This window comes from Dicentrarchus labrax, unplaced genomic scaffold, assembly GCF_905237075.1.
Source record: "Dicentrarchus labrax unplaced genomic scaffold, dlabrax2021, whole genome shotgun sequence".
NCBI classification, from domain to species: domain Eukaryota; kingdom Metazoa; phylum Chordata; class Actinopteri; family Moronidae; genus Dicentrarchus; species Dicentrarchus labrax.
The window spans coordinates 18894827-18907779 of NW_026136723.1; the positions used below are offsets into that span (position 1 = coordinate 18894827).

Here is a 12953-nt window from a genome sequence, read left to right on the forward strand (position 1 = left end):
TCCCCATTACAAAGGTGTACTTTGCCTTGCCTGTCGTGTTATGGCAGGTTTGAACACCACATTTCCTTCACAGTTCAGTGTGTCAGTAGGCAAAGCATGTGACTAGCGTGAAGGAAAACGGAGAACCAATGTTGTGTGCTTTTCTTTGTTTTGATGCTTTACCTCCTCCTATAAGTTCTGCCCGAGGTCAGTTTCACCAAAAGCAGGATACCAGCTGTATCCTAAGATTACGAATGTTTGTTTTTAAAAAAGAAGGAGTAAATATGAAAGTTCATTGAATCTCTTTGCAAGAAAACTGACGAAGATGTGATTCATGCTTTACACTTGTGATATTGCTGTCACAGAAATAAGACGGAGAGATGGGAGAGGATTTGTGCTTCAGTGTCGTTTCGCCATGAGTTGAACACAAAAAAAAAGAGGGACGAGGATAGATACGGACATAAATAGATCTAGGTATCTTCAAAAATGATGAGCTAGATGTGCTGTGCTTTATTTATCTTCAGAGATACTCAAAACAGCCTCAGTAGGGGACATATCTTATCGAAACAGGTGACAATCTAAAACAAGCACTGAAAACTTTTCGTTCCACTTCCTGATGAGGAAAGAGGAGACAAGAGGAGGGAGGGTCTTGATAAAAATGGACACGTCCTCAATCTATTTTTGTCATTTGCCTCATGATCCTTGCAGAGAAAACACTCCTTTCTTGTAGTGCTCAGGAATACTGGTATTCTTGTTGGCGAAAGCAGGAAACATTGGGAGTGAGGCCGGCAAAATCTGATTTAAGTAAACGAAAAAAACCTCCAGTAAACCTGAATCCATCATTCGTCCAGCGAGCTCATAGGGGAGAAAGCCCCCTTGAAGCACGCCGACTCGTAGTGCTTGTTCAGGTAACTCTTGAGTGCAAACGTCTTGTCACACCGTTTACACTTGTAGTGCTTGAAGGCAGAGTGCGTCTGCATGTGAGCGCGCAGGTTTGACCTGTCGGCGAATGCTTTGCCACAGTGCGCACACCCGAACGGCTTCTCGCCCGTGTGCGAGCGCATGTGGCCCTGCAGCAGCCACGGCCGGCTGAACGCTTTGCCACACACGTCACACTTGTGCTTGAGGTCATGGGTCAGCAGGTGCATGGCCATCGCAGGCATGGAAACGTAGACTTTCCCACATGTGGGGCACTTCTTGGCCATCTTGCTGTCTATGCTCCTGTGCGTCTGCTTGTGCCGGCTCAGGTTGGAGGACGTGGCGTAGGTTTTGCCACACTCGCTGCAGGTGTGCCTCTGGGTGGTTCCTCTTGGGGTTGCCGCGGCTTTCCTCCGCGATCGCCCGTCCATGATGAAAAACGCATCCACAGTGTACCCTTCGCTCACGGCTGCGTCCCCGTTGATGTATCCACCGGCTGATGACGACACCTCAGAGCGCGGGCTGTCCGGCTGGTCTGAATCGCCGTGGATATCACCATGGATGCCGGAATAGGTGTCGTCAATTCGGCCATAGATGATTGACGGGTGGCTGGGGGAGGGTACTTTAGAGATGACAGATGAGACGCTTCCCACCACATCATCGTAAGGAGATGGACTAAGATAATCGCTGACGTAGCCTGAAAAGAGAGAAAGAGAGAGGAAGAGGTTAATCATTTGACCATGACAGGGGGATTGATTGGAAGTAGAAACTGATTGGTTTGAAAATCTTTACAAGTAAGCTGCATGAGTGCTACAAAAGTGGTACAGAAAGGGAAAATGCATTCCTTGATGGGATTTAACCTTTCTTTCCTTTGATATTTGAGGTCCATATACTCCACAATAAAAAACTAAAGCTGCTTTTTTTCACTATGAAGCCCAGAAGAATCACATTTTTCTTGCTCTGCACAAGATATTGCTAATGTTAGGTTGCCTCTGTATACCCAGGTGTGAGCCTCTAGATAAACCAAACCATGTTTTTGATTATAAGGTGTTCCAGGCCACAAGAGAGCCGGGCAGGCAAACAGGATGTGTGGATACTGAGTGTTAATAAAACAATTTATGGCTCACTATCCTTCCAAAATATAACAGTTTAGGTTACATAAAGTTTACAACTTAATAAATCATGTGTTGAAATTGTGTTGATTCCACTACTTTTTACAGCAAATAATCAAAAGAGCTTTGTATCATAACAGTAGCAGTAGCATAACATGAACAGAAGACAATAATTATTCAAACTAACACTCTTAAGTAATGCACTCTAAGTAATGTCAGTCTAACTATAAACCAAACTGCTGCAGTGAGTCATAAGGACAAAACTGCTTTGAGCTACAAACGTACTATACTATCATCGTCACTCCGGGGGCTTCCACTGCTACCAGTACAATTAAAAAGATTTCATATAATTGCAAAAACACACACCACAAATCAAACCCATTCACCACAAGTTCATTCATTATTCAGAGAGGTGCTTCACATGTTGTCTCCTGATAATTTTACTGATTACAGCCTGGCATCTCTGGTTTTAATAAATATTACCTGTACTGCCCAGGATCACTTTAACAACATGTGCATTAAGTTTTAAGATGAACCTTTGTTTTTCCCCCATTGGCATCCGTACGAGACAAAAGCGGCCACAGGAGACACAAGTCCATTCTTAAGATACACCCACGCGCTGAGAGGTTCGTCTTAAAACACAACCATTTTTTGGAGGTGATATAAAGCTGAGAAGAAGGAGAAGGAGAGAGTTGTGGTATTTATAGTGGCAGTAAAATGTTTTTATGTCTTTGCCAGCAAGGAGGAGACACTTTCCTCACAGTGGGAAATCTTTATTTTCCATAAGAGGGTTCAGTGAGCACACTTTCTCCTCTACAACTGCACCTTCCCTGACAGGTCTACAGCTCCACACAGTCACACCTCTGAGCTGTCAAAACGTCAAACTGTTGTACACAGAGCATCTCTATTACAGTGGCTGGGAGTCTAGTGCTTTGCTCAAGGGCAACCTGACACTGACTGCATTTAACTGCGTATACTGGCCACAACCTTTCAGTCTTCCTCTTCAGCTAAACAGTATTTCTGAGACTCACACATTCCCAAGCTACCTGCATATAACAATTATTTGTTGCTGTGTTATGATGTCAGCTGCTTCGTTATTTCTATTATTGTCTTCTACGCTCAACAGGCTGAACTCCAGCAGACACAAGGAGAGACTTGGTAGCTAATAGCCCACAGCCATGACTGTGGATCCATGCCGATCAATTGCTCTCCATTTCAATTAGCACTCTGTGAGCATTTAGACACAGGCAGCAGAGGAGATACTATTGCTGGTAATATAATTTCATGATGCAGTTCTGAGAAAAGCTCAGGAGCTGATCGATAATATGATGAGAACAAGAGACAGAGAGAGATAGAGGGGAGGGTGAGGAAAGAGAGAAGACGCATAGTGAGATGAGGGATGGCAGGAGAGAGAAAGAGAAAAAGAAAGGAGTTGTAGGAGAGTGAAAGCGGAGTTATGAGTAAATATGGTGTTTGTGGTTTGGTGGTTTTGGCGTTTACAGCTCTTGTGCTGATTTAACATTTTGGATTATATTAAGACGGAGCAATAGAGGAGGGCACAAAATAGAGAGGGGAGGCAAGGGAGGGGGTGTGAGAGAAAAAAATAATCATGAATCATGAATATTCAATCACCGCACTCTGGAACAAAGTACTGTGTTTGTGTGTGTGTGTGTGTGTGTGTGTGTGTGTGTGTGTGTGTGTGTGTGTGTGTGTGTGTGTGTGGTGTTTTATAGAGCTGAGTAAAAGCTTTGAAAGATGACCAAGTGTTCATTTTTAACCTGCATTAAGTTGACTAAGAACAACTCCAGTCGTGGAGATGTTGCAGAGCTTCATAATCACTCAAACCTGCAGCTTCCCAGTAGAACAACAGACTTGTGCTGGTGGACAGTAAACAGCCCCACTGGTGGGGTCTCTCCAGGGAACTTTTACAGCTGACGTTGCTTATTTATCCCTTCAAGGAATTTGCCCATTTTTGTTTTTCTGTGCTGAAGCCAGTGGTGGATCCTCTACTTAAGTAAAAGCAGAAATACCACAACATAGTATAAAAATACTCCTTTACAGGTAAAATAAGGACAAAAGTACAAGCAAAATGTACTTAAAGTACCAATAGTAAACACTCCTTTCAGAGTTGATTGATAATATATTGTATTATTAGATATTATTACTTAATACAATTTGTCAATTTGTGACCAATTTTAGGTATTTTATACATGACTGGTTAATTTAATTGTAAAGAACTGCATCATATTTCATACCCTGCTCATGTTTTGCATATAAAACCTGAATCTAACGAGTAATTAGTAACTAAAGCTGTCAAATAAATGTAATGTAATGGGGCCACAAGTCCTCTCTCACACGCAATGAAGTAACTGAAAATACTCAAGTGAAGTAAATTGCAATTATGTACAGCCCTCAAAGGTAGTACATAAGTACATAAGCTTCAGTGTGTAGGATTAATGAAAACATTATATTCCATTTCTGTCACTAGATCCTCCTAAATGTTACGCACTAGACATTTAAGTACCTACTTATATTAATTAACTAACATTCAATTAGTGTATAATCACCTGAAAATAGGAGTCATTGTGTTTTTTTCCATTTAGAAAAAAAAGTTTTTTTTTAAAAACCCCAAAAAAAACCCCCCCCGGAGGCCCCCTTTTTTTAAAAAAACCCCTGAATGGACAAACCAAACATTGGCTGTAGATAGGGGCACGTTTCGCAGCCACCATAGTTTCTCCTTCGCCTTTGGAAGGGGAGGGTGAAGCCATCTGAAACCACTAGATGCCGCTAATTCCTTCACACTGGTCCTTTAATTGCCATCGCAAATTACACCTCGCTTCATTTAGGATTAAATGTTGGATGGAAACTCTGACATACGCTGAAGATTTTGTTGACGTTTCTCCTGAGGGTGGCACTTAAAATTAAATGTCTTGTTTGCAAAACTGAAATTTTGACCTGAAGGGAAAAAACTGAAGTTTCCAAAATAGGATTAATCAATTTGAACACATGAGTGCGCTCAGTAAATTATGGCAATGTGCCCGATTTAGATATTTCTTGGACCAGATGAACCAGATGGAAAGGAATGGTTCACCAAAAACACTGGATTCATCCACATTGGAACCACTATGATCTATAATTTAATTTATACATTACTTACCACGACATAATGCTTCAGACCGGTATGTTGGACGGATGGAAGGACAGACTCTGTAACGACTGACTTAATGACCTGAGTGAGACTCCTGCTGACAATAATATGTGTAGTGAGAAAAATAGCTTCCAATATTCAGTGTGTGTGTGTGTGTGTGTGTGTGTGTGTGTGTGTGTGTGTGTGTGTGTACTTTTTGTTTAATCTGCTGTGAAGGTACTAAGGACCAGACTGAGTTGTGTATGTGACTGACAGGAGGTAACACAAACATAAAAACAAACTCCTTCCCTGCAGAAGGTTTTTCTATGATCCCTGCCAATTAAACATGACCGTCTCCACAGTATCCTCTTTTTCAAAAACTGCTTTTGTGAACCGTAATTTCTGTACGTCTCAACGTCTGCGTACTGTCTCTGTTTGTTTGTCTCCCTCCAACTGTCTCCGTCTCTGTCTCGCTGTGTCAACCCTGTATTCATTTCAAAGCACTTTAGCAGCATTAGGGCTGATAGCTGTTCTAAATGCTTATTAAAGATTAAAATACTCTGCCAAACCAAAGCCATCCCTCTTTCATGTGTCTTTGAAATACGGGGAATTAGAAAGAGAAAGAAAGACAGGGAGGGAGGCAACGAGAGACAGAAACAGGAAGAGAGAGAGAAAAGCTGCAAGCTACAATTTAATTTTTGATCCAAACCAGCAGTAACTGACACACACTTGTGTGCTTTGGACACTTGTAGGTCACTGACTGCTTCCTCTCTCTCTCTCTCTCTCTCTCTCTCTCTCTCTCTCTCTCTCTGTGTGTGTGTGTGTGTGTGTGTAATGCTGTGCACTCAGCTGTGCAAGCTGCCTGGGAAATGTGCCGAGTTGACAGAAACACAGCACTGTGTGTACATCCATGTGCATGTGTCCCTGTGAGTGTGTGTTGTGTGTGTGTGTGTGAGCAACAAGCTGCAGTTGCTTCAGTCAAACTCTTGTTATATTTATAACAAGGGATAGCAGCCTCAGTCTTTACATGCTTGCCGCACTGCTGCTGCTGCTGCTGCTGCTGCATGTTTCTCTGTTTTCTTCTGTCATCAGAACACCTGGGATCTCTTCGTCTCACATTTTGACCTTGGTACAATGTGAAAACCACCAGGCTTGCACTAACAGCCTTCTTCTGCTATGACAGACACAATTAGTCCTCTAGTTCTTTAAAGCTGCATTAATGACATGTTCACCACTAGGGGGCAGAAACAAGCTGACAGCCACGCAATCCTGTTAAATCATTGCCTTATAAAGGTCATATGGACCGTGTGTTACCTAAGAAATGCCTATTTACATATTTAGTAGACACATGGGAAGATAATCATCCAACTGGAGTCATGTTTTTTAGCTACCAAAGTCCAATATTCACTCTCCTTTTAGCTCTGTTTTGGTCTCTGTTTACTCCTGGAAAAATGTCTGTTCACTTTGTCTGATATTTGGTGCTATTATTGAGCGCTAACTTGCTGAAAAAACAGGGTTAATGGGAGCGGTGAGACTGACCAATTACAGTAGAAGTTCCATAAAACCAAAACAATGAGCTAAAAGAGGCTACAAAGCTTCATAAAGCTGCACTGGTGGGCAGTCGTTCTCTGTGGACTTGTGACTGCAAGCAACCACTTAAACATGGCAAAGATCTCAGTGTTAAATAGTAATGGAGCTTAAACAGAAACACAGTCCTAACCTTTAAGGCCAATAAGCTCCTGTTGGTTTCAGGCAACTCCTAACACCACTAGGAAACTTTTGAGAGTAAACACACGACTGTTGGTTGCTGTTCAGAAGTATTTTATCAAAACATGAAAAATTCCCACTGAACATCTGACCCAATATTGCCCATTCCCACTGACTCTTATTGTATTCTGCCTGCAGGATTATACAGTGCGTGGGAACCATTTAGCATCAATGTAGCTGTGCAATATTGTTGAAATCTTGAAGAGAGACTCACAGCTGCTGGAAACAACCTGATTTGAATAATTTACCGGGCAACAGAACAACAGAGAATCCCACTGCATGTGTGCTGGTGACATAATGTATTAACATAAGCATTTTTGCATGGTTTTCTGGAAAAGATCTCAGCTCTCTGGCTCCCTGTGGCTTATCAGCTGGCTTTTTCTGAAGAAACAAATGTTAACTTGTTAATTTCAGCCGCTATGTGGTTGCTGTACTGCATTATCTGAGCAACAGGGCAGTATACATAAGATATACGAGCTAAAAAGATGGAAAAACCAGGAGAAAATTGAATTTTAGGATGGTAAGAGTGTTGGAAAGCCAAAACGTAAATGCAAAATAAAAAACGCCCGGGGGTTCTCTTTATATGGTAAGTGGGAAATGTCTCATTTTTATTGATTGGGTTGGTTAAACCACTGAATCATCAAAAATCCCACCCTGAGGAGGCACCTTTGAGAAAGACCCCCTGCTCTGCCCTGACCTCTGACCTGGCTGTGGGGAAAGGGTCACACTTTTATTACAATACATTACTTTAAATAATCTCTTTTCACGGCACTGAGCAAGACTCTCAGTAGGTCGTGTCTCACGTCCTGCCATCACTCCGCTGTGTGTATCTGCAGTAAAACTGTTTCATGAGGCATAAATGCAATAAAAAGAAAGATTTTCACTGCCTGTGATTGGTATATTTTTGGGTTGTGACCGGAGTTTGACCCTGTAATTCCTTTTTCCTCCTCCTTCTGAAACAGTCATGACTAATGCTTTGAATCAGGGGATGAAGAAATTCCCTGTGTGTGTGTGTGTGTGTGTGTGTGTGTGTGTGTGTGTGACTAACCTTTGTCATGATGATGAAATCGCAGACTGAGCTCTTCTCTTCTGCTGTGACTGTAGGAGCTCTCCAACTCTGCGGCCGAAAAATCGTCCAGTTTCACTTTCTTTACTAAGAAAGAGCGAGGCATGATGGGACGGTGGTTGCTCCTATACACTCAAACAACAATAAAAAAGAAAACACTCTCTCTCTCTGTCTTCCAGCTCAGGTTAAACTCGACCCACAAAAACCTATAGGTGTAAACTCTTAAGTTTAGGTTTTAGCTGTATTTTAACTCCCTGGGTTCAGCTCCCTCCTATTAAACAGCCTCGAAAGTGGAGAGGAGACATGGCTTTTAAAGATCAGACCAGCCAGCTGCTCCTCATGTGTGCTTTTCTGTTTTAATAGTTATGTTTTTTTGCTCAGTGAGTTTTCGGTCCTGGGCTAAAAAAATAAATAAATAAAAATTAAAATTGAAAAATAAATAAAATAGCTTGGTTTCCTCCAACAACTCTCCACCGGAAGACCTGTGGAGCTCTGAAAGGTCAAAAAAAAAAAAAAAGAAAAAGTTAAATAAACCAATTCCTGTATTAGATATTGCTCCGACTACAGTTTTTCTTCTTTGTGCGTTTTTATTCCGTTGCTTCAAAAAAGAAAAAAAAAACAACCGTTGGTTTTTTTTTTCTTCTTCACGTTCCAAAACCGTTGGTCTTCAGCACGCGGACAGCTCCCAGGACAGAGCTTGCGCGTGCCCCCTCTCGCTCTCTCCCTCGCGCTTTCAGGACCCCGGACAGTTTCCCCTCTGCGCGAGCCTCCTGGTTCGGTTCTCCTCCGCGTGCCACAGCCCAACCGCCGCTGTCCGGTTCAGAAACAAGAGGAGGGAAAAAAAAGAGGAGAAGAAGAAGAAGAAGTTTCCGCTGGTTTTTAAAATAGCTCAGCTACGAGTGAGCGCGCACACTCCCGGTGGACATTCCCATGCAGGTGAGTCAACTCAGTCGAAAACAGACCGTTAGATGTCGTTAGATGCCGTTAGATGTTCCCGGTGGATCCTCAGAAAGAACCGGAGAGGTGACGTGTTTTATTGGGGTTAACGGTCAGCGAGAAGCGGAGGTTGAAAAGGGTTCAAACCGACGACCGTTGATTCCAGTCAGCCAACAAGGTCCTCACAGTTCCTTAAAAATAACCGTTTAAAAACTGCAGTTGGAACATCTCCCCGTCGGTTAACTCTCTCTTTCACTATCTCCTCCTCTCTTCTCCTCCACTCTCCTCTCTCTCTCTCTCTCTCTCTCTCTCTCTCTCTCTCTTTTCTCCTCTCCTCGGCGCGTGCGGAGCTGCGGCTCTTACTGATGCACGAGATCAGCTGTTGTGGCTTTATAGGGGCCGCGCGAGAGAGAGAGAGAGAGAGAGAGAGAGAGAGAGAGAGAGAGAGAGAGAGAGTGCTTAATTTTATTCATCAGAAGAAGAAGGGGAAAAAAAGAGCATCATGTCTTGTGGGACCTGCAGCGGCGCGCGGTGATGGCCGGGCAGGAATTTAATGAGCTAGTTTTAAGTGCGCGCTCACGCTGATTTTTATGGCAATTAAATGAAAAGGCATGTTGGGTTTTTTGGGGTCTTTTTGGATCCCTGTAGGTATGATGCGTGTGGTAGGGGAATCTCCAGACACCTCAGGTTCTGATTGTGGGCTACGATACGATTATAAAACCATTATCGATGCATCTGGATACTTTATTTCTATATATATATATATATTCTGTTTTCTCACTGTGGGACTACTTGTTCCTTTTACTGTTGTATATGTAATGATCCATACTTAATATAACTAGATCAATTTACTTGTATTATGTTTAGTAGCGACAAATGGAAAGATAAATGGACCGACTTATATAGTGCCTCTGCTCTCTTCTGACAACTCAAAGCACTTCACGCTACCTGCCACCCATTCACACACTGATGGCAGAGGCCACACAAACAGAAACTAATTCATCCACACACACAGGTACAGCATCACGAGCAAATTGGGGTTTAGTATCTTGCTCAAGGATACCTCAACATGCAGCAGGACGGGGCTGGGGATCGAACCACAAACCTTCTGAACCTGCTCTACCTCCTGAGCCACAGCCGCCCTTTGAACTGGCAGAAATGTGTCAACTGGAGGGTTACATTTGCCAACATAGCTAAATTAACAATAAATTAAGATTGTATCCATCTGCGGTTGCTCATGCTCAGCCATCTTCACCCAAACTCAGAATCGAACCGTTAGCCTAGCCTAGAACGTAAACACAACGTACATGTTCCTGTCCTGCACCATTTCGTTACAGGCGTTAATAATGAGATTTACTGAGAATTTAGTTTTAAATGTATTAAAATTATTGACTTTTCTGCATCTGAGAATTTAATTTTTCTTCCACCCCTACCACATGGCGAATGATGAATTAGACAATAAAAAGGTACATCACGAAATAATCAGCAAAAACGTTGGCAGAGCCTGTGTGACCTGTTGGCTGGAATTTACCAAACATACTATTTATAAGCTCATTAGTTTAGTTTGGTATTTCTATAGGCTAAATCATTTTCAGGACAACTTACAGTGAATATAACTGTAAATAGCCTGAATTAAAATATCTATACCCCAAATTACATGCAATCAATCATTAACACACATACTCTGATGCAAACAAACGTGAATTATTGGGATTTTCTGACAGAATCTTTGTTAAAAGAGCTATTTTTAAAGGTTTTAAAACAAATACTAGCATATAGTTATACAAAGTAAAGTTACCAACCAGATTCATTTCAAGATTCCTGAAAAAGTGACAATCCACCTTAGTTACTTTTTAATTTGAACAATGTGTTTATATCGTATTTATTAATGTGAATGAAATGAGACAGACTTAACTTTTGGTTAAAAAGGGAAAAAAAATGAAATCCACCCTCCCGCCTAGCGATTGTAGCTTTGCTCAGGGGCTGAGAACCATTAAACCAACCACTGAAAACCAACTTCTTGTGCCACTGAACACAGGTCAATGCTTTACACTGCAGTCAACCAATTGAGCTCTTCTTATGCAAATCAGCTCTCCTCCCGGGCCAATCAGACCTCCTGTGCCTAAAATCCAGACTCAGCATTAGCCAATGAGTTTAGTTAATGTAACTGAGGTGAAGGTGTTTGTTTTTTTTTACTGAATGGTATTTCACATAGAGAGAGAGAGAGAGAGAGAGAGAGAGAGAGAGAGAGACACAATGTCAGAGCCTCACAGTGTATGTATGTGTGTCAGAGGCAAGAGACATGCTGCAGAGTGATGATGCACTGTTTTGTTGTTTACACACTCAAACAAACAGACTTCTCCCTCCAGCCAGCACACAGCGACACACACACACACACACAAACACACACACACTCATGCAAAAAGCCCTACCCCCATTCTTACACACACAGGCAGGCAGGATGATGGTGTGTGTGTGTGATGTAATTCAGTGACGTGTGCGTTTATATAAGTTCCTATTCACTGAGGCCCTTGGAGTTAACCTATTTTTATAGTTCATTGATAAATGTTTGAGAGAGACAGAGAGATTCTGTCTATGAGTGTGTGTCTTTTCTTAAAACGGTCTGTGTGTGTGTGTGTGTGTAGTTAAGTGCATTGCAGACTTGCTTTTTAACTTATCAGTCTGTCTGGTAGGTCCTCACTTAACCATCGCTGCTTTATTTATGTGTTGATGCACTGTACTGACGTTAATATTAGATATAGATGCTAACAGTAGGCTGTGTGGTTCAACGTGGAAGTCTGAGGCCCTAAAAAGTCTCCAGAAGTAAACAGTTTCCTGAATCAATACATCACATTTCTACTGGACTTTGATTTTTAGTTAAACCTAACCTATTTTAGACCCTGTTTTTCCCTGTTTAAGGTGAAAGGGGTTATGATAATCAAGCTTTGCATCCTCATGCCGATTCAGCTAATTGTTTTTGTTTTCTGCCCTACATATTAACTCCGTTTCAAAATATGATGCTCTCGTCATCCCACAAGTGCCATTTCTGGACGCGCAGGGCTCCACAGTCAAGTTAGCCACAATAATCCAGTTACACTTTGAAAATAAAGCTGTGTTTTTCCTTGAGGCCCTGTCAGCCAGTGTCAGGCATGTCCTGTCGGTAAGAACATCAGATCAGAAAACCCTGTGTCTGTGTTCTGGAGGGACAAATGACGTAGTTTGACTTGTTGGAAAAGGCAGACAGAAAAAGTAAACAAGTGACTGGTGTAGATAGTTCACCAGAGCTAAGAAGGGCAGTCAGTATTTGACTAACATTGTCAAGAAATATGACCTCAATGGTAATGTGATTGTTTAGCTACAGGTTAAAGCCATAATATTATGGGTAAATTGGATGAAATTAGACATTAGACTCACACATTTCAATTGATATTTTCAAATTTTTCCATAAAAAAACCCCTATGTGTTCACAATACTTTTGAAGATGCTATAATAACATAAAGATCTTCAGATTGGGGTCTGAACCCTAATAATATAGGCCTGTGTGTTCTTTGTTTATGTGAGATTGTTTAGGACCCTTACTGCCCCCTTAGGGTCGTTTTCTGCCACAGCAGGCAGCTGTTTCTGAAATCCCACGGTACTCTACCTGCTCAGCACCAAACAGCGACACAATTAGTGACTATAGCTGGACATAGTGGAGCATTTAATAAGAGCCAGATATTTCCATCAGGATTTGGAGGAGACCAAACACAGAGCTAAAATATCAGACTCACATTAATCACATGGACATAAGCATGAATGATATAATATAATATAATATAATATAATAGTTTGCTAAGAAGTTCAACTATATCAACTTCTATCAAGTGATATTCACAACTTGTTTCTGCTGCCCCCAAGTGGCCAAAAAATACAGAATGTGTAATTGATCTAAAATTAGATCCATAACAGTATTGAAGAACAGTATATCTGTAGTCTCAACTTAATGCAATGCCGAGTACTTGTTGAGCACAATGAACAGACTCTCATGAAAACCTTTTCACCTCCTTTT

At 41.7% G+C, this 12953-nt stretch overlaps 1 protein-coding gene across 1 annotated transcript; it reads right to left on the reverse strand.

Moving 5' to 3' along the window:
• Window positions 1-248: 248 nt before the first annotated feature.
• Window positions 249-9256, reverse strand: LOC127357646 (transcriptional repressor scratch 1-like). The gene is made up of 2 exons (XM_051389980.1): window positions 7952-9256; window positions 249-1594 (listed from the first exon to the last, which is right to left on the reverse strand). The coding sequence occupies exons 1-2, from the start codon at window positions 8073-8075 to the stop codon at window positions 819-821; spliced, it is 900 nt and encodes a 299-aa protein (XP_051245940.1). The 5' UTR covers window positions 8076-9256; the 3' UTR covers window positions 249-818.
• Window positions 9257-12953: the final 3697 nt, after the last annotated feature.

Bases quoted from the DNA above. Each gene is read 5' to 3' on its own strand.
- LOC127357646 (XM_051389980.1), bottom strand. From the start codon at position 8,075: ATGCCTCGCTCTTTCTTAGTAAAGAAAGTGAAACTGGACGATTTTTCG. The intron at 1,595-7,951 runs GTTAGTCACACA...CTCTCTTTTCAG, and splicing joins ATTTCATCATCATGACAAAG to GCTACGTCAGCGATTATCTT.